Raw genomic sequence first — 20,666 nt, 5'->3', positions numbered from 1 at the left:
GCCTAGTAGATGGCTAGGAAGGTGGTAGATACCACCCTGTAGTGTTCGTCCCCACTACGCAAAGCCGACTCTCCCGCGACCCAAAACCCCCGCCACGGCGAACATATGAGGTTCGACTGCACAGACTGGATCTTCGCATCTGAGTAATACGCTGTACGCATTAAACAATTCTACTTATCATTTGCCAGTTACTAACCTACCTAAGGTACTAGGCAGAAGCGGGAGGTTCTCCAACCTCAAAAAACTCGTTCAGTGTTATCTTTCCATCTCCGCGCCATCCTGACCTGGAGACACCAGATGATGTATAGGACCCAACTAGTACTCAGTAGATCTGCCTTGTATGATTCATGTACTGTAGAGTGGTCGTATTCCTCAAGGCTGCGTCTCCTCCATCTCACTCCCTCGTGGCTTGCTGACCTCACTTCAACCGGGACAGGTCTCATCGTCGCCAAGGCCCGATTTTCGCGTGAATAGCTGAGTTAGGTAGGTGAGTAGTAGTAGTACGACGTGGCGATGAATATCTTGTGGATGTGGATAGTACAGTCATGGAACAAAAGCCAGTCGGATCTCTTCGGTATTCGATATCATGGGGGCAGCAACGACGAAGTGCCGCTCGTTTGGTTGCCCATACTCCAAACGTCTATCATCCCTAGTAATAATAATACCTAGGTATACAGCGCTGCAGCGAAAGAGCAGTCATCCCATCTACCTGGCCATCTGGCCATCTTGCTGGAAGGAGCTGGGCCCGATCCGTACGCTCCTCTACCTGTGGTGCTGCGTGCAGTGGTGTAATTATACCGCTCCCGGTAATTCTTCCACTCGTCTAGATTCGTAACTTGGAGACAGGCCCCGTATTTGCATCACTGTGAGAACGTTTACGTAGACTATGGAGGCTGAGCGAGGTAGCCATCACATGCCACACTTGTCTTCCCCCGCGCCCCAAAGATGACATTTTGCGTCAAAGGAAATACTGTGCCTGGATGATCCCACCGCCACCACATTGTTGCTGGGATCAAGCATTCTCGGCAAGGTCTTTATGATATAAGTATGCGGGACTTGAGGGGCTCAATGCTCGGGACAAGGATATACAGGATCAGCGGCTGCTCCGGCTCGCTTACTGAGAAGGCGGCGGTCAGAGTCCCTGCGATGTCAGCTCAGGCAGTTGAGGCAGTTGGAGCTGTGATGCCCCAAGCCGCAGAAACAAACAGTCGTGAGATGCAATGCTTCGATCCCTCTCCATAGTACAGGATACCTGTCATACCTCAATCGTCCCGAGGGACCATGGTCCTCTTGCCGAAACATCCAGACGTTCAAGTTTGCATAATCGTCGCATAATGATGGCTGGTGTGCTCATTCCGGTTCACTCGGGTTGGCTACCTCTTTGAAGGGTTAGGCTCAGGTTTGGTACCTACTTACCTTAGTATGGCAGATGTGTACCTGGTCGTAGCCAGATACCTAGTACTATAGGTGGGCTGTGGTGGATGGTATGTAGTAGGTACCGATACACTTTGTAAGCGGTACCTTAGTAAGCGGTATGTAAGCACATGAGTGCCCACAGTTGCCCAACCCTCATTATTATCACCATAATAATGCAGTTGTCACTGCGAGCTGAGAAAGGCACAGTGCGAACGTTGGCCATCAGCCTCCTGGCTTGAGGCTTTCAGGCCCACCGCGACGGTCGCGGTCACGACTGGCACTGCATCGAATTGAACCCTCAGTTTCTTATACTGTACTGCAACTATGTGGCCGACTCCTCAAACAAAGGTCGAGCGGCCACCAGCAGAGGTCGTCTAATATATATGTTCAGCCCGACGTCAAGAACGTCGGAAACGAACTAGTCTGCGCGCGATACCGACCTTGAAAGAGTGAATGCAGCCGCTGGGTAAGCCCTGGATACTTTCCACGTGAAAGGCTCTGTGGACATGGACATGCACCGATGAGGGTTCGAGGGTCGACTTTTCTCCTCCCAATCTCGCCCGCAAGAGGTGTCATTGTCTCCCAGGAAAACCCCAATGTCGCTGTACTGCGCCACTACGTGCCCACAGAAGCCGACTTACTGTTCCAGAAGATCTAGAGGTGGATGCTTCCGATGCTTTTGGACCGACAGTCTACCTGGATGTTGACACACCGTCTCACATCTGAACCACCTGCAACGCTTCAACCTTTGAAGTTTCATCCATTGACTGTCAGCCTTGCAGCCGCTTCAACGTGTGCTGCACTGCATGCTGAAGCAAGAGGCTCACTACTATCTAGTACAAGAAATTCTCCGAGAATCAGCACGCAGGACCTCTTCGTGGTTGCCATTTGCTATCATGCTGCAGTTCGGCCACGACTACGCCGCCATCAATGCATCTAATTATAGGTTCATGACTAACTAGATTCCACGCGGTCAAGATGACCGTGTCACCTCACAGGTTGCAAAATTACCGTTCAAGACCAGCACCTAAATGCGTATTGGCAATCTCCGTTCTGATCGACCATTGTCGGAGCAGAATGACCTCCTGCCTGCTTCAACCGACCCGTACACGTGGGACGAGTAGGCTCGTTTCTCGACCACGAAGTTGAGGGCGTCTCTATTGGACTGGGTCAGAGCACATGTTGCAGTTCTGCCCGGCGTACTCTTCTGGGCTCCGGGTGGTCAGCTCTAACTCTATCCAAGGAATTTCCCATTATCCAGCTTCTACTCTTCTCCAGCCTTGGAGACACCAATTTCGAGTTCTGAGATGCTGGTGGAGACCTGCCCATCTCGTCCATGTGGAAGAGAGAGCACGACTCTCTCACAGAGGTTACTGAGTCCCGCATGCCGGTTTGTGATCTACTCGTGTTGTACCAAAAGAACATCTTAAGAGTCAGTTAAGGTTTCATCCCACCAAGTTCTTTGAGGACCTCATCACTAAACATGAGTCACAATCATCATCTTCACCGTAGCTTATCTGATCAGGGCGCACATTTGAACAACAACCTAACAAGAAAGAGCACAGGTCTTCATCGCAACTCAACCCCTTTTCTCTTCAAGCTGCTGTGAACCTGCATAAACCCCCGAGTCTACCGTTTTCCTCTCGACTTCCACATCAGGTCGTCCCCACGACACAACATCATTAACACCGAAAACCGGAATCAGATTTAAAATCAGAAGCAATGGATCTCCTCGCAGAACTCGAAAGCATGGCCATGAACGCCGCAGAGGAAGATAACATCTCCAACGTAGACAGGGAGAGATCGCAGAAACTATTCGGCTTCACCCATTCAGAAGCCCTCTCGGCGTTGGAGCGATATCGTCGGGACGTTTCACGCATCAGAGTCGCGAATGAGCTCTGGGTGGCAGTGAAGTCGGAGAAGCAGGCCGAAGGACATGACCGGGAGTCATACGAATACTCTCTCATGCGGCCTCAGAAACGCGACTCGTGCCGGGAATACGACGAAAGGGGGAGATTCATCCTTCAATTGGCCGGTCCCCTCACTACACCTGAAATAATACAGAACGCCGCTGCTCTGAACAAGATTCCCACCCTTTCAGAGGGAGTGGGAGAAGATGGACCAGCAAGATTCTGTGAGATCGACGGTGCTGCAAAGAGACGATTGCTGTCATGGGTAGCAAAGCACCATTGCGGGTTTCAGCCCACCATCATCCGTCTCTCGAAAGCCAAGAAGGAACTGTGTACCCATACGCCAGCGCCAATGCTCGGACGAAATTGCGCGCTGCCCCAGTACCGAGCGGATCATGCCGATTTCGAACCAGTCCCGTCCCCAGACCAATACCCAGTGTGGTACTTTTTCTATGGCACGCTCGCCGACCCGGACGTGATTTCTCAACACCTTGGGCTGGGAAAGACACCCAACTATGTCCCAGCCCATGTTACCGGTGGTCGGATTCGGACTTGGGCAGGGAAATACAAGGCGCTAGTCGAGGCTCCTGGCGTGTTTGTGTTTGGTAGTGCTTTCCTCGTCGAATCTCGCGCCTACGAAGATGCCTTGAGATTCTATGAAACGGACAAATATGAGGTTGTACGATGCCAGATCACGACACAGAACGGCGTCATGGACGGCCTTACCTTTCGATTTGATGGTACTGAGCGTGACTTAGACTAGAGACTTTTCGCGGCGACAGGCTTCTCCGGCGAGGTTCAGAACGGCACCCTTCCTCCCTTGACATGTGCAGCGTGTATGAAAATTGACGACAAAGTGCAAGGGCCAGGAAGTCGCTGACGGGGCCCGGCTCTGGTCTCCTGGGCAAGAGCCAAGTTTCATGGATGATAAAGAATGCCTTGTATAGAAAATAGTTGTAGAAGAATAGAAAGGGGCAGACTGCGAAGTCGAGCCACCCTCTAATTCGTGTCCAAATAAAGCGGCAAGGGTGACGTCTTAAAGTGGAAGTCATGATCGATTAGGGGCGGTCTTATCCGCTTTTAGATGAATCAGGCTACTATAAGGGCTATTTCCACTTCCAGCCTAGCTGGATCCATACAGGTCCATCGTATAAGATCCGCAATAATAATGGACAGGGTTAGGAGATCCAGACAGGAAGTATCCGAAAATGTGGACAACTCCACCCACCTTTCCTACCTACCGCTTTTTTTGAAATTGTGGTACAATGGAGACTGTCAACAGTATCGGAGCACCGTAACAATTGATGCAAAGTTTATAGCTTCAGGAACATCATGGGCGGGCATTTCACAACTGACTATATCAATCTTTCTATCTATAACATACTCTGTCAGCCTCGTCGCGAGATACCCTGATTTTGTCAGAATAGGGGATTGCGAACGCGATAACCTTGTTTTACCAAGATCTGGTATCGATTACTTTTTTTATTTAGACAGATTAGAGGCCTCTCCAGCCCGGATACAGATAGCATGCCTTCGCAAGGCAACCCATCTCGCGACGTTGAGCACCTGCTGTCGCTTCTAACGCTCGAGGAGAAAGTGTCTCTCCTTGCAGGAGCGGACGAATGGCAGACCCAAGGGATTGAAAGGTTGGGCGTCGGTGTTGTCAAGGTACTATCCTTCATCTTGGTTTAAAAAAGATGGTTTCCAATATTGTACGTTCGCTGGCTGATTCTTTCTTAGACCACAGATGGCCCGGCTGGTGCTAGAGGTAAGCTGATGGTCGATGGGCCACGAGCGGCTTTTCTGCCTGCTCCGGTTTTACAAGCAGCAACATGGAGCAAAGCGGATCTCAAATGGATTGGACAGCTCCTGTGTAAGGAAGCAAAGACCAAAGGAGCTCAAGTTCTCCTCGCGCCGACGATGTGTGGCATCAGAAATCCCCTCGGTGGTAGGAATTTTGAATCCTTCTCCGAAGATCCTTTCCTCAGCGGGTCTCTGGCCATTGAATATGTTGCAGGGCTGCAAGAGACTGGAGAAGTACAGGCCACGGCCAAACACTTGTACGTTGCTGCGGCTTTTGGAGACTATCACGATCCGTGGCAGACGGTGATACTAATCAGTGACCACTATGCAGTGTTGCCAACGAGCAGGAGTTTGAACGTTTCAGCATCGATGCGATCATCGAAGAGAAAGCACTGAGAGAGATCTATTTACGTCCGTTTGAGATGCTGGTCAAATCATCCACGCCTCCGGGATGTATCATGACAGCATACAATTGCGTCAACGGCGTGCACATGGACATGAACACTAGGATCGTCCAGGGGATACTTCGAGACGAGTGGAAATTCGACGGTTTGGTCATGAGCGACTGGGGTGGGACGAACTCGACGATCGAAAGTGTCATCGCTGGCTGTGACCTGGAAATGCCCGGCCCTGGAGTGAGAAGAGGACAAAAGTTGTTGGACGCGCTTAAGTCCAACAAATCTGCTGATCTTCCGGCGGCTGTTGATGAATGTTGTAAAAGAGTGCTGACGTTGGCCAAACGCATGAATCTACTGGGCCTTTCAGAAGCTGAGGTGAAAGCTTCGCGCAGACGCCCAGAGATCTCGGCGACTACTGCAGCCGACCTACAGAGCTTGCGAAAAATCGTTTCCTACGGCCATGTCCTGCTGAAGAATTCGTCAGGAACTCTGCCTCTCAGTCCCAACACTCTGCAGCGCAAGAAGGTTGCCTTTGTTGGGCCTAACTCGAAAACGTGCACTGCTGGAGGTGGAGGCTCTGCCAGCATGAATCCGCAATATCAGAGCCATCCACTTGACGCCTTCAAGGCGACTACAGCCAAACTGGGGTTGGACGTTGAAGTGCATTATGCCATGGGCGCCTACTCGAACAAATGGCTGCCACTGACGTCTTCTGATCAATGGTCAGCACAGTCATCTCAACAAGGGCAAAGCATGTTCAAGCTTGAGTTCTTTGCGAATGCTGATTTTGGTGGGCCTGTGGTCGACACGCAATATCGAAACAACTCAAGCATCGACTTGACTGATTCCGGACCAGCATCACTTCGGGAAGTTGCAAAACCATACTCAGTGAGGGCGACCTCTTATCTGAGACCCACCGCCTCGGGCAAGCACAACCTCAGTATCACCAGTGTCGGTGACTCTCGACTCTTTGTGGACGGGAAGCTCCTAATTGACAACTACAACTGGACCGAACGTGGAGAGGCGTTCTACGCATTTTCGAGCGTCGAGGTCAGCGCAGCTATGGAGATGACTGCGGGTCAGACCTACAACATCGTCATCGAGACTGCTTCCAGGATGTCTGGAGAGGTTGACAGGGACAATCCTGTGCACGTCTGGAGCATGCAGCCATCGGTCAGGGTTGGATACCTTGAAGAATTGCCACGGGACATGGTCTCCGAGGCCCTGACGCTTGCGAATCGGTGCGACTATACCATCGTGGCGATTGGCCTCACGGACGAGTGGGAAAGTGAAGGCTACGACCGACAGACCATGTCCCTTCCGGGAAATCAAGACCAGCTGGTGCAAACATTGCTCGAACAAGCCAACCGACCCGAAAGCATTATTGTGGTCAATCAATCCGGCTCGCCGGTTGAGATGCCCTGGGCCGAGCAGGCTCCCACGATCCTGCAAGCATGGTACGGCGGGCAAGAAGCTGGGAATGCCCTGGCCGATGTGCTGCTTGGGTTGACAAGTCCGTCCGGACACCTTCCGATCAGCTGGCCACGCCGATACGCTGATCTCCACTTCAGTAACCATGCCGAAGTGTGGCCGGGGGTGGGCGGCCGTGTTGTCTACAGTGAGGGCACCAACGTGGGCTATCGTTGGTATCTGAACGAGGGCGTAGACCCACAGTGGTGGTTTGGCCATGGACTGGGGTACACGTCGTTCACCACCTCAGTGGTGGAAGTCATCAACCACCCTCAGGACCAAGGCTGGGACATCGTTGTCGATGTTCATAACACAGGATCATTCGACGGCCAACAGGTTGTGCAAGTCTATTCATGGCCAGAGCAGGATCCGAAAGCAAAGGAACTCCGAGCGTTCGAGAAGACGGGAAGCCTCAGGCCTGGAACCAAACAGAGGGTCACGATTTGTGTCAAGATGAGGGACATGGCTCACTGGATAGAGGGGCAATGGGTTCTGGAGGCTGGCAAGTATCTTCTGGGTCTGGGGGAGCACGCTGGCGCGGTGGACGTGGTGGCTGCAGTGGACTACGTGCCGCAAACGACGGTCTGGGGGGTTTGAACGGGGAACCATGGCTTCAAGGTTCAATTAACCGACGGGAGACTAAAGCGAGAGGATAATTTTACTCGTATGGGAAGTACAAATCGCACCAGCACTGGACAGTAGACAACACTTTCGTCGATACGGCTTCGAGCGGACTTCAATCCTGAGATATGGGTGTACAAAGCCGGTTCGAGATTGCTGAAGGTTCGTGACGAGGCTATGCTAGACCAAGAAAGTCAAACAGGAGTCCGCTCAATTGTTAATATGGTGAAGGGTCCAACATGAGAGTTTCAGGGATGTCTCAAAGATACCGAATCCTCAGTCGCCAACCCCCATCTCGGACAGACATGGGGGGAAGAAGTCCGTCCAGATATCCACTGCCCCTGGGACAGCTAACATCTCCCATTTGGTCTTTTCCGGTGGAGTGGACACTGGGCCGCCATGCTTCTGGATCCTCTGAAGGTTTTCTCATTTATCCGACGTTCATCCACAACATCCGCAACATCCACTCTTCTCCACAAGCCAAAGCAGACTGTTCATTATCGGGTCAACTCGTTGCTCTTATCATCTTCCAACTGGATACTGGAGCGGCGCGGCCAACGCCGTAACCACTTTTAACGTCGAGGGTCCAAAGATATGATAGATCCGAGAGCAATGATTTGAGCAGAGCCGGCTGAGGACCGACTCTGACGGCTATCTAGCATTTTTACCTATCACCTTGGCTTCTTTGTCCGGCTTTTTTGGGCAACAGTCCAAACGGTCCCCATGGCTTTCATTCAGTTTTTCTGAGTCTATATCTTGGAGGATTTGTGCTGTCTGCGTCTCTGTTGTGGTTGTGGAAATTTCTTCTTGAATCTCCACCAAAGCCGAGAAAGCACTCCATTTCCCCTTCAGAATGACTTCTGCAATCCTGGTCCTATTATCGAAATTCCCGTCATGGGTACCCAGGCGGTCGGCTCTGGTCAATATTTTGGTCTTGACGACCTCGTTCAGTACTGCTTCGGTCGGTGGCCTCCGATTGCCCACCCCTTTTCTGAGCATACTGACAAGATGTAGGTGCTTGGCTATGATGCCTCAATGATGAACGCATTAAACATTCTGCCCTCCTACACGGACTACTTCTCCTTGAGCGCCGCCACCATCGGCTTGAACTCTGGCATCGTCTGGATCGGTGCCTGCGTGGGGAGTGTTGGGCTGATGAAATTGCCCGACTACATCGGACGCAAACCGGCCATGTTTTACTCGGCCATTGTGGCCGTCATTGGCTCCGCCCTGCAGGCAGCCTCTCAAGACATCGCCATGTTCCTAGTGGCCAGATTCATCCTTGGTATTGGACTGGGTGGCACGTACGTTTCCGTGCCGCTGCTGATCGCCGAGACCCTCCCTCTCAAGTACCGAGCCCTTGGCCTAGGCGCCTTTACCGATCTCTACTACGTGGGCGGACTCCTCTCGTCGGGCATCACATACGGCACGGCCAAGATGAATTCCACCTGGGCCTGGCGTCTGCCCTCATTGCTACAGATCATCTTCACCTTCGTCTCCATAGCCGTACTGCCCTGGGTCCCCGAATCTCCGCGATACCTCGCCGACCATGGCCGACATGACGAAGCACTCCTCTCTCTGGCCCAGTGCTGTTCCGACGGCGACATCACCGCGCCCGAGGCTCAAGCACAGCTGCTGCAAATCCAACAGGCTCTGGAACTGGAGAGACATGTCGAGGCGCCGTCCATCAAGCAGATCTGTCTTCACCCCGGGCTGCGGAAGCGGATGATCATCGTCTTCACTGTGGCCGCATTCTCCATGCTGGTGGGGTCCAATCTGTTTTCCTACTATCTCGGAACGGCCCTTTCCAACGCCGGGGTCACCGACTCGACGACGCAGTTAGAGATTAATATCATCCTCAACGCCTTCGCCCTTGTCGTCTCCATCGCAGGTACCTTCCTTGCTGACCGACTGGGCCGTATAAACCTCATCCAAATCTCGACCTTCTTCTGTGCAATATTCCTCTTCATCATCGGCGCTTTAACCAAGTATTACGGAAACTCGACCAACAAATCGGCCATCTATGCTAATGTCGGTATGATCTTCCTCGCTCAAGGTTCCTACAGTTTCGGCTGGACCCCTGTGTCCGTCATGTACCCGCCGGAAGTGCTCAACTACCAGATCCGAAGTATCGGAATGAGTTGGTTCACCACCTGGCAGAATATGATCCTACTCGTGCCTATCTTCGCCTTCCCCGTCGCTATAGAGAAGATCGGCTGGATCATTTACATGCTGAACGGCGGCTTTGATATCTTGATTATGTTTGTCATCGGCTTCTACTGGGTGGAAACAAAGAACCTTTCGCTTGAAGAGGTCTCGGGTCTGTTCGAGCCCCAGGTTCGCGAGCACATGATAGGCATCGAGGACGCGATCCGTGAAGCTGATGCCGAAGGTGTGCAGGTTCTGGAGATCAAGGGGTCAAAAGCGACCGTAGCACAGGCGCAGACTACTTCGATAGACCCGAAGTAGATGGTCTTGGTTTTTCTCTGTTTTCGGAGATACCGAAATCCGATTCGACGCCTGATATAGAGATGAATTAAACATATGATTGCCCCTGGGTTGCTTCAACACGACCTAACACATACGTTTGTTGGATCACTCTCAATGTACTTAGTAGGTCACATGACGGCCTATTGATTCCCCCTTGAATCTCGTTGGAATTTGTGCAAATGTATACTCCTGGGTCTGCATCAATCTGGTGGCTAGTCGACGGTGAGTTGAAAGGGCGTGTTTGAGATAACAGCATAGTTGGGCATGTAAGACTGAACGGTTGATAGACGAGGCTGTGAGCCGCTTGGAGATCGATGCAAAATGCCTGCCACCAGGATAAGACTGTCCCACCTGTCTTGAAGCAACTCTGTCAGACAGAAGTAATCATGGTCATGCAAGCTGCAATCGTGGGGTAATCTTCGTCAGACATACGATCTTACCCCTCTGCAGTGATAGCGATCGTCTCAGATAAGGCCATAGCCGCACTAATGCACCGCTGCCCTGTGTCGGATAAGCTTCCGCTTGTAGCAATGGGTCATCGCGTCTTTTGAGCGGGACGCGTCCGTGGCCAGAAATTCGACTCCCAATCATCGGCGACCTGCGCTGGATTTACTGGCTGTAGTCTAGGTAGTCTCATCCCCGAGAAACAATCACTCTCTCTTGGATGAACATGTCTTAGCTCAGCATAATACGATTCTATACACGCTTCACCATGCATGATGGCACAGAAGAAGGCTCGAGGTCTGAGTATGTCGCTTTTCCGTGTAGGAGATGCTAACCAAGTCCAGGATCAGCCGAGCAGCCGCTTCAAGGTGCAGTACTTTGCTTCACTTCAGTCGGTCCAGAAGAGAGGGTGAGTAAAGCTCCCCTGCTATTCAGATGGTTGGTCATGCTTAAGCCCCTGACAGACTCGATATGCCGACCTTGCTATACAAATGGGAGCGCAACACAAGCTCGACCTGACTTCCGATACGACCCACCTCATCGTCGGCAACACTGATACTCTCAAATACCAATATGTGGCCAAGGAGAGAGAGGACATCGCGGTTCTGCGGCCGGAGTGGGTGGAGGAGGTCCGGGAATGTTGGATCAACGATCTGTCACTGGACCTCGATGCTCTCACGCGGGAGTACCGCATGCCTACTTTGGCGGGGTTGAAAATATGCATAACGGGCTTCGAAGATCTTTCCTTTCGTGCACAGTTGCAAAGAAATGTCGTTGAAAACGGTGGAGAATACACCGGAGACCTGACCAAAGACGTGACTCATCTCATTGCTGCGAAGCCTGAGGGGAAGAAGTACGAATACGGAATGCAATGGCAGAAAAAGGTGGTCAGCCTGAAATGGTACAAGGACAGCCTGGACCGGGGCATGCAACTGGACGAGACTTTGTACCATCCCACCATCCCTGTTGCCGAGCAAGGAGTCGGGGCATGGAATCGACGAGTCCAACGTTCACCTCAACTGGGGAAGAGAGCCCGAGAGGACGACTCTGCTCCTGAACCGTCCCGAAAGCTGCGACGGACTGCGAGTGCAAAGCTTGGAGGTCAGAGTCAAGACCTGTGGACCGACATCGTAGCTGGTGCTGGATTCGAAGCCAAACCGGCGGAGCGCCCGCAGCTGAAACCATCTGTTTCGATGCCAGCAATTCGACGAGGCGGCAATATTACGAACGATTCAAACGACCGGAGACCCCAGACGCCCAAAGACGGTTTTATGACAGAACCATCTTACGGCAATGCTGGCTTTCTGTCCGGACGCTATTTTATAGTGAGAGCGTCTGAGGAAAAGAAAGAGGCTCTTTTACAAAAAATCTTGGTCGAGAATGGAGCGACGATGGTGGATCTTGACAACGATCGAGAAGCCAGTCTGGTAACCGACATACTATGCATCGTGCCGCATGATCTGGCCAAGAACAAGTCAACAGCTGCAAAGGTCTTGCAGTTGGGCTATCCAGTCGTGTCTGAATTCTGGCTCGAGCGGTGCATGCTGCAAAAGTCGTTCATACCCCCGCAAGCTTACCCTTTGGGACTGTTGTTCCAAGGCTCATGTACAACCTTCGCAACACTTACGGTCAATGCGACCGGATTCGATGCTTATGAAACACTACACATCTCTAAGATGGTTACCCTGCTTGGGGGAAAGTACTCGGAGGTTTTCACGGCTGCGGTTTCTGTGCTCGTGTGCAAATCTGGTAAGACCAATACGGCAAAGCTCGACCTCGCGCAACATAGCGGTATACCTTCTGTATCAGAAGAGTGGTTGTGGTCGACCATCAAGAATGGCAGAAAAGCACAAGTAGAGAGCTACCTGGTCCGGCCAGGCCTTGACAGAGCTAGTAGCCCCGGTCGAAAACAGCCCGTCACAAAAAAATACATCGAGGTGAGCACGGTGCCCATAAGATCCGAATCTCGAGAGCGCCCCGGTCGTGCAGCGAGCAAAGCAGATTTGGACCGGGCTAGGGCCCGAGATGAAGCGAAGAATGCGGGAGACGGAACGAACCCTGAAGTTGAGGTGCACGAGGAAGAGGCGGACGACGTGCCCCAACAAGAGGATGGAAACCCCTTTGGCTCATACCAAGCTGCTAGTCCGGCAGAAGACAGTGCGACCCAAGCGGGATCATATGTTCAGGAGGATCTGCCACTTCAGGAATTGTCCAACTCTTCAGGAAGAAGCGGGCGTGCGTTGCACAGCAAGAAAACCTCCATCCAATCGTTTGACGGGAACTGCAGCATGCCAGACTCGAACAACAGAAAGAACAGTGAGGACACCGCGAGAGAGAGGCTCGGCGCGGAAGACCCAGCCCCAGCGACAAACATCGGAGCCATCAACGGGGCGATCAGAGAAATTCTCGAGCTCCAGACAAAGATCAAACCGAAACCAGGGATTGGCAGCGGACTTGGTGATGGGGCCGCCAGAAAAGGCAGACTGGTCGGTCGTGCTCTCAGCAACTTGTCCAATTCCTCGGTCACATCCAACTTGAGAATATCACGAGCAAGTTCGGTGGACAGTGTCAACACTGACGGGATAGGCAGTGAAGTGGTCAAAACACGCACGGAGAACTCAACCGGCGAGGGGATAACAGCCTCGGAGCAAGGGAGTTTCAGCTTTACTGGTCGTGCAAAGCGCACATTAGCTGGCTTTCAAGCTCATTCAGTGGGAATGGATGATCTGGATCTATCTCGCTGTAACCACCAGGGAGAGGAGGCACCGCCGATGACTCAGTTAGGCTATGAAGATCCGGAGGAAGCCATATTATTGCGACAGCAACTGGCCGAGTCCAGGCGGAAGCGGTCAGGAGCGGCAGATGGCAAGGACCGCGAGCCTAACCCGGTGGCAGCACGCCCAAGAACAGAACGCAAACTCCGTGATGACGCCCTAGTCACAAGTGCTGGATGGGGTGCCGGGAGACGGACCAGGCATAAACAGAGGAGCCCTCAGAGGTTGAAGGGGTTTTGAATACGGAGACAGAGACAACATAGGCTCACGCCGATTGGATTCTCTTGCGGCTGTAGAGTTCAGCCGTTGGTATAGAGAATTGTTGAACATGGTTCTGTGGACTCAGATGCTTCATGCTACCACAGCTACTGCCTGTAGAGTATGTCGTCGCTATCGCTTTTGCCTAAGCATGTAACTAAGGTGCCGTAGCTTCGGTCTAGAACAGAGTTATCAAGGAAGATGGCATTTCGCCCGGTCTGGAATGTGTCATCGAAGCACCCTGATCGTTGGATAGCGGAAGGAGAGATGAAGTGCGGATGTTGTGCAGGAGACGTGGATCTGGTCAGCTGTCACTGAGCAGTTTATTTCCAACCTGTAATTCGCACAGGAGAGATACATGTTAACACTGCACCTGCTCAGAAATGATAGATTTCCTATCTATATATCTATATAACTCTGGGCACAGATAGTTGTATGAAGTATACTAGTATAGTACTTTATACCTTAGGTAGATAGGCCTGGTAAGCAGAGGAGATAGTAAGAGGATCGACAGCTAAAGCCCGGGGCCAAGTCACAGGTTGCTCTCCCGCGGCCTGGGGGCTTAGGAGGCCTAGGGAGCCTAGGGGGCACCTGAGATCGACAATTTTGGGGCGGGTCACTATTCGTTAAGGTACAGAGTAGTAAAGCATGCCTAAGAATCAGTTCTGACAGGCTAAGCAACAAGTCGGCTTAGGCATTCTAGGCGCCAACACAGACCAGGGGTTTACCTGAAGCTAACCTCCTTGGCCCTTGCTATGATCTCCGAGTCCATCACTATCACGCCGAAGAGATTGGCGCAGCCTGATGACGGACTCAGCAGGCAGTAGTGATGATGCCTTCGTCTCAGCCTGCGATAGTTACCTGACATTCATACCTACAAGTAGTGAGTAGGTATCTCCTGGTAGGAGGGATCGAGTAGACAAGCGCAGCTGCGTTACTTTCACCGCCTCCTTCAAATCTATCAGACATACTTTTCATATATGCATCCCATCCGCCATCCAACTTTCGTATCCTCTGCAAGCCTAAAAAACACCCACCGGCCTTGCCTTCAAGTTGGTGGTCTCGAATCACACTCCACCGCCCGTGCGTTGCCTACCTAGTAGACCGGGGTACAAGGCTCGGTTTGAAGCCATTCCTTGTCGGTCATTTTCTGCGACACTCTCAGGCGAACTCCCACTCTTCCCAAACTTGCCATCCAAGACGGCGGACACCCCTTCGACACGTCAATCACTGTCGCACTACGGGGGGTATTGCGTTCTGATCAGCCTGCGACCCATTCTTGATGGTTTAATCCGTGCCAGCATCGACATGGCCTAGCAAGCCCTGAGACTGCCTTTTGACCCTATGCCATCGTCCGGCTCATCCATTGGCAATCTTACCCGTCTTACAGCCTGAGCGGGCGTTGACCTGACGCCAGTCGTCCCAGTGGTCCTCGCAGGGACCCAGAAAACACACTTTAACATCATGGCTGACCTCGCTCGCGAAGAGGCCGACCGTTACTTCTCTTCCCGGGACCGTACGACTTCCCACCCAGAAGACCAGAACGACCGATCGTCAGACTCCTCCGAACACGAACCCAAGGCGGCCTTTGACGAATATCACTCAGATCCAGGCACGGACGACGACGAAGATAGCCGCGACAACATGGCTACCATGACCACCACCAGGAGTACCTATCACATTCCCACACAGACACACTACGCCAACACGGGGCCCAAAGGTGTGATTGCCGATGCTCAATCGTTCGCTCGTGCCAAACAGACTACCTTTCGTCAACGCCTCGTCAGTTTCGCGGGCAATCTCACTTCTAGCAAATCCGTCCCGACTCTGACGGAAAAGGCGGAGAAGAGAAAGACCATCTCGGGGTCGCCCAAGTCTACCTCCTCTGACTCGGACCATCTCCACCTCTCCGACGACGAAGCAGACTCGGACTTCATGCAAACCTGGCGAGCAAGCCGTCTACAAGAGCTGGCGTCGCAATCGCACACCGGGATGCCCCCACAGAGGAGGCAATCGCCCAGCCGACGCACCTGGGGCACGTTCGCCCAAGTCGACGCCAACGGCTACCTCGACGCTGTAGAAAAGGTGCCCGATGACACGGTCGTAGTGGTGATGATTTACGACCCTTCATCGTCTGCTAGCGCGGAGGTCGAGGACGAGCTGTCCATGTTGGCGTACAAGCACAACAAGACCCGTTTTGTGCGGTTACACCACGACATCGCAGAGATGCAGTCGATCGAGGTTCCCGCCTTGTTGGCTTACAAGGCTGGAGACGTTTTTGCTACAATACCAGGCGTCAAGGCCGAAGGCTTGGAAGGTGTGTTATTGAGGTAAGTCTTCTCTACCCTTTCTCGACGGCATTGCTTAGGGGACTTGACCTGACCAGTCTGTTCAGGAACGGCGTCCTCCGATGAGAGCATGAATTGGTCTTTCTCTCTGTTGGATTTCCTCGCGCACACTCCCCCGATCTGAAATTGCCGGTTCCTCCTTCTTGTACCATCTATCCAAACGTCACTGTTCCTGATGATCTACGATTCCCCCGGTCTCAATCGACCACGACCACCATATGTTTCTCCTTGTCTCCTTAGTTCACTTCCCAGCAAATGACGCCGCTGCTTCCATATTGGAAGCTAACCTCCACGCCGGCTCGATCGCCCACCATCCCACTATCCGAATAGCGGATGAACCTCCAGCAACTGCCGATTCTTGGAGCAGGCGCCTTGACGAGGAGGCAAAGCTTCTTCCAGGACTTATTTCATTTCCGTCCTTGCGGTTTCGAGTCTGGGTTCACAGACGCCAGTCAAACTGGCGAGGTGGAAAACCCTAAGACTTTTCTGTCATTACTGAGGACGGAGAGAACCCATGGCCCAGCACCCAGCGCGTATTGATGGAGACGGAAAGAGCAGTATCCTTGAGTTTGAGCGAGACTATGGGCACAAGACCGGCCGTTTCTTTGCGGATATGTTGCTGTTAATGTATAGAACTGAATCTAAACGGTAGTTCACATTGATAGCTTGTCTTCCCGTGCTCCTGTCGTAGGATTGTGGTTTGTTTTGGTCTGTAACAAGAACAACCCATGCTTCTTTCTTCTCTTGTCATGTGTCCTTGTCTCTTTGCCATTGCACTCATCGTTTCCTTGCCCACCAAGGACGCCATACGGACTCTCCTCGTGGTAAACAGACCTTGTCGCTTCCCGTTGTTACTTTTCTACTTCTACACTTAGTTTTGCCTCTTTTTTTCTCACTTTGGCAAACGTCGTGAGTGGCTCGGGTCTACTATCTTCTCTATCCTTCAACAGCACCACACTACAACATAGGTAGACAAAGAGAGCGACGGCGGCGGCGACGACAACAACAACAACAACAACACCGACCGTTCTCCGGAACCGGAACCGGCCATTTTCAAAGGAAGCCTTTCAGCTACTAGTAGTCAAGGTAGGAAGGTAGGGGTATCGCCTATTGTCAAGCCTCATTGACCACTTGCCTAGTTGGCTGGCTTCACTGTCTTTGTCTTGCTAGGATTGCCATAGATGCTGGTCACAGAAGCCATCGCACCCCCGAAATACTACCACTGTACTGTGAACAACCACCCTCTTGTCCACGCCCTTGCAGGGGTTGGGACAGATCGTTTCTCACGGCCATAGCTTTGTTGCGCTGCGCTCGCCTCCCACCCACATCCAATCTGCCTACCCTGGGTATCCTACGTGAAAAACCACGCAATCTGAATGATGCTCGGCAAGAAGTGAATGTAACACACTGCATTGCCCTCCTGCCCGAAAAAACAAACCCCCCATAAACGCCATAGTGAGTGACCCTGGCGGTCGCTGTATGAGAACCCCTCCCGTCGATCATGTGGTGGTTGCAAGATTGCAAGTTCGCATACTCGGTGGAGCATTATGGCCTAGTCGAATGTGGTGATGTGGTGCAGCTCAGGTGGATATCTCCAGTGGTGGTAGCAATTGCAGAGCAAATGAGAGGATTAAGCACGGCGGAATTTGTGAAGAGCTGGTGATACATGGATGCAAAGTCCGCATCGACGAGACGCCTTGCGGCGTGACAAGCAGAATGCCACCGGATTGAGCAGGAGAGCAGTTGGATAGATGGTATCTCAATCCGATAGAGGGAAGGCTCCATGTCTTTGGCAATCACTCAGCAAACGCCTGCTATCAGCTTTTGTCTATGCTGATCCAGAAATGGCGTTCTTCTCGGTGGTGAAGTCCCAGAGCATCTTGATAAGATTCTCCGGCAGGGTGTACAGATCAACGTGGAACTCGCCCTCTGTGACACTTCGGTTAGCTGTCTCGTCCATCTCTGTCCGAAGACAGTGTTTCACTTACGCTCGACATCATTCCTCATCCATGAATCCTCGCTCTTATTGTCGTGGACCATCTGCACCACCTGAAGGAGGTCGTCTTCACCGAGTTTCTGAAGACCTTCAGCCAACTTGTCCATATCAATGCCCTTCTCAGCCGCCTTCTTCTTCTTCTGTACACCGCCAGCGCCGATCTCACTGGTCCGCTTCTTGCCGGAAACGTCTGCTCCGTTCGTTGCTGCCTCGCCAGGAATAGGTCCGGAGTTTCGAAGCGCGTCGAGGAGAGCACCCTTGGGGTTCTTGAACGTGATGATTTGCTTGGTCTCATAACGCGAGTTGGAGAAGTTCAGGTCGTGAGTAACGTGGTGGGACTTGCCGCTGAGATCCTTCAACTCGATCGCCAGTTCAAACTCTCCCCAGCCATCCTCGGCGACGCGGAACGGCGGCTTCTTGAGGGCTGCCCGAAAAAGTTAGTTGCGTCCTGACTTGCTTTCGAGGAAGAACTTGTCGTCCCAACACATTAAACATACTTTGTTTGGCCCTGTCGCCGAAAGACTCGTGGAGGTGGTATGTAACAGACTCGAAAATGTCCGCATCGATCTCTTGTTTCGTGTCTGCATGAAGTAGAACAATTTTCATCGACCAGTGGCGCAGAGGAAACCCCGCGACGCCGCTGTCCGCACCTGGGCTGTAACAAACTAATCAGAATCTTGCACCCCCAATTCGCAGTCCTCCAAGGAAGTCTTGATGGATGTCGAGCCCGAAGATATATGGAAGGAGGCCGCCAAGTGGCCTTGATCGACTGATAGTCGATCCGTTTGCAATTGGACGTACATAGTCTTCTGTTCCGTAATGATCTTGATCGAGCGTTTGACCTGTGGAGACAGTAAGAACCTGAACGGCAACAATGAAGCGCTCCTGAGACTTACGTCCGGCATGGTGGGTAAAGTTCGAACGACTGTGCCTTAGGCAGGAGAGGTATCGAGGACCAAGTGTGGCTGTTGCGGCTGCACGGACTATATGGAGATGAGGGAGAAGCAAAAACCACGGGAGGAGTCAAAGAAGAAAAGAAAGGTGAAATGCAAGTGTCACGAAAGTCACGGTCAGTGAGCCGTGTGAAAGAGGTAACGGGGGCTTCCTGGAAGAAAAGGGTATACAGTAGTAGTGAGAGAAATGCGCCTGGGAGTCGCGTATAGTGTGGGTATGGCTTTCAGTGCAGGCGTGGTGTTGAGGATGCCGGCTGAATAGCCTACTATCTACTACATAGTACTAGTATACTTCCCTAACGTCTGCTAGTAGGATGCGGGGTCTAATAAGGTAACTCAGCCGAAGGGAAGCCCGGCACCAAACCTCTTAGTATCAAGTCTAGCCTTATCAGGCTAGCCGTAGATCCAGACTAAACCAGCGAGCGCCAGGAACAATCATATAGGTACTCAGGGAAACAACTTGGGACGTCCTCTTGGTCCATTCTCTGCCATTCAGTGCCGAGAACGGCGCCTAATGCATCTCTATCTATGCTAGGGGGAATAAGGCTGGGTATGGGCTGGGTATGGGCAGAGCGTAGAGAGGACCAAATCAAGGAGGTAAGGCATGGATGCCGTGAGAGGGGCATTCAACGCTGAACGTTTCAGCCATGCTCGCTCAACAAGCAAGCTATGGTTTCTCGAAAAGGGCCTCATTCTCCTGCTGTGCCTTGATGAAAGCCTCCTTGAAGAGATTGGCATCTATGATTGGTCAGTACAGTAACAACTGCTGCATATGAGGGCACATACTCTCGCTGTTTCCAAACCGAATGGCCAATGTCTGAGCTTCAGGCTCGCCTTCGCTGACATCGGCGGCAACATTCCACACCCAGCTGCGATCGCTGCCCACGTTGGGAGAGAGCTTCATATCAGGAGTGACTGGAAAGAGATTAGCAAGCGTAATGTGTGTGGAGTTTCTTGTTCAAGACTTACCGTAATGGTTTGCGCAGACCTTGAGAGTCTTGTCGCGTCGCATGACCAGTCTTGTCTTGCCATTCTCCTTGTGCTTGAGTAGTCGGACGTCGCCAGTGCCTCGCTCCTTCCACTCTCTTGATTCCCGATCAAACTTAAACAGCTTTGCTCGCATCTTGAATACTTGTTCCTCCGCCTCCTCATTGGTCTTCGTTTCGACCTTCTCCGTCAAGCGGACAACGGGTTCGAATTCAACGTCGACCTCTTCCTCCTCAGCTTTCTCCTGTTGCAACATCTCGGTCAGCTCAAACTTGGTTCCCCGAACGCTGGGCGGATGCGAATGGTTCTTACATCATCATCATCTTTCTTTGCTTTCGAAGCGCCGCTAGGCTCATCCTTCGCATCATCTTCCTCTTCAGCCTTCTTTTCTTTCTTGGCGCCGCCCCCAAACATGGAGAAGACAGAATCTTTGACACCTGATGCAGCAGCGGTGGCGGATTGGGCTGCGCTGCTGGCAGCATTAGCAGCGGCTTCGGTATAGGTGGTAGATTTGGCATCGGTTGCAGGAGCCTCGGTTGAGGCATCCCCCAATGGGTTCTTGACTAGATTGGTCTCATGTTCGGCGAGTCTGGGTTCGGACGAGGCAGTCTGGGTCGCGGAAGGAGTTGGTTTGGCTTCGGTTGCATCCGACATGGTTGCGGGATGGTTGAACCGGCGGATAAGAGGATCAGACTGTGAGGTTGGCAGAAACTCGAAAGGAGCGGGTAACTGTATGCGAGGTAGTAACTGAGTTTGTTGGAGGGAATAAGAGTGATTGTTGAAAAGAGTCGTGTCGTT

At 52.2% G+C, this 20,666-nt stretch overlaps 7 protein-coding genes across 7 annotated transcripts; 5 read left to right on the top strand and 2 right to left on the bottom strand.

Annotated features, from left to right (window-relative positions):
- Positions 1-3,138: 3,138 nt before the first annotated feature.
- On the top strand, positions 3,139-4,089 carry A1O1_02602 (uncharacterized protein; the record flags this gene model as incomplete). Its single annotated transcript, XM_007723513.1, has 1 exon — positions 3,139-4,089. The coding sequence occupies one exon, from the start codon at positions 3,139-3,141 to the stop codon at positions 4,087-4,089; it is 951 nt and encodes a 316-aa protein (XP_007721703.1).
- A 764-nt stretch (positions 4,090-4,853) lies between these two features.
- Positions 4,854-7,594, top strand: A1O1_02601 (uncharacterized protein; the record flags this gene model as incomplete). Its single annotated transcript, XM_007723512.1, has 3 exons — positions 4,854-4,994; positions 5,067-5,386; positions 5,461-7,594. 3 exons carry the CDS (start codon positions 4,854-4,856, stop codon positions 7,592-7,594), a joined length of 2,595 nt encoding a protein of 864 aa, XP_007721702.1.
- Positions 7,595-8,471: 877 nt separating this feature from the next.
- A1O1_02600 (uncharacterized protein) lies at positions 8,472-10,087 on the top strand (the record flags this gene model as incomplete). Its single annotated transcript, XM_007723511.1, has 2 exons — positions 8,472-8,579; positions 8,633-10,087. 2 exons carry the CDS (start codon positions 8,472-8,474, stop codon positions 10,085-10,087), a joined length of 1,563 nt encoding a protein of 520 aa, XP_007721701.1.
- A 740-nt stretch (positions 10,088-10,827) lies between these two features.
- Positions 10,828-13,566, top strand: A1O1_02599 (uncharacterized protein; the record flags this gene model as incomplete). The annotated part of the gene is made up of 3 exons (XM_007723510.1): positions 10,828-10,855; positions 10,897-10,961; positions 11,017-13,566. 3 exons carry the CDS (start codon positions 10,828-10,830, stop codon positions 13,564-13,566), a joined length of 2,643 nt encoding a protein of 880 aa, XP_007721700.1.
- Positions 13,567-15,048: 1,482 nt separating this feature from the next.
- Positions 15,049-15,918, top strand: A1O1_02598 (uncharacterized protein; the record flags this gene model as incomplete). Its single annotated transcript, XM_007723509.1, has 1 exon — positions 15,049-15,918. The coding sequence occupies one exon, from the start codon at positions 15,049-15,051 to the stop codon at positions 15,916-15,918; it is 870 nt and encodes a 289-aa protein (XP_007721699.1).
- Positions 15,919-17,760: 1,842 nt separating this feature from the next.
- Positions 17,761-18,833, bottom strand: A1O1_02597 (transcription initiation factor TFIID/TFIIF subunit; the record flags this gene model as incomplete). The annotated part of the gene is made up of 4 exons (XM_007723508.1): positions 17,761-17,861; positions 17,921-18,352; positions 18,426-18,583; positions 18,730-18,833. The coding sequence occupies 4 exons, from the start codon at positions 18,831-18,833 to the stop codon at positions 17,761-17,763; spliced, it is 795 nt and encodes a 264-aa protein (XP_007721698.1).
- A 715-nt stretch (positions 18,834-19,548) lies between these two features.
- On the bottom strand, positions 19,549-20,522 carry A1O1_02596 (uncharacterized protein; the record flags this gene model as incomplete). The annotated part of the gene is made up of 4 exons (XM_007723507.1): positions 19,549-19,619; positions 19,668-19,796; positions 19,851-20,112; positions 20,181-20,522. 4 exons carry the CDS (start codon positions 20,520-20,522, stop codon positions 19,549-19,551), a joined length of 804 nt encoding a protein of 267 aa, XP_007721697.1.
- Between the last annotated feature and the right edge of the window lie 144 nt (positions 20,523-20,666).

This window comes from Capronia coronata (assembly GCF_000585585.1).
Source record: "Capronia coronata CBS 617.96 chromosome Unknown acBCG-supercont1.2, whole genome shotgun sequence".
NCBI lineage: Eukaryota > Fungi > Ascomycota > Eurotiomycetes > Chaetothyriales > Herpotrichiellaceae > Capronia > Capronia coronata.
The sequence above is the reverse complement of the archived record's forward strand: the minus strand, read 5'-3'. Positions and strand labels throughout refer to the sequence as shown.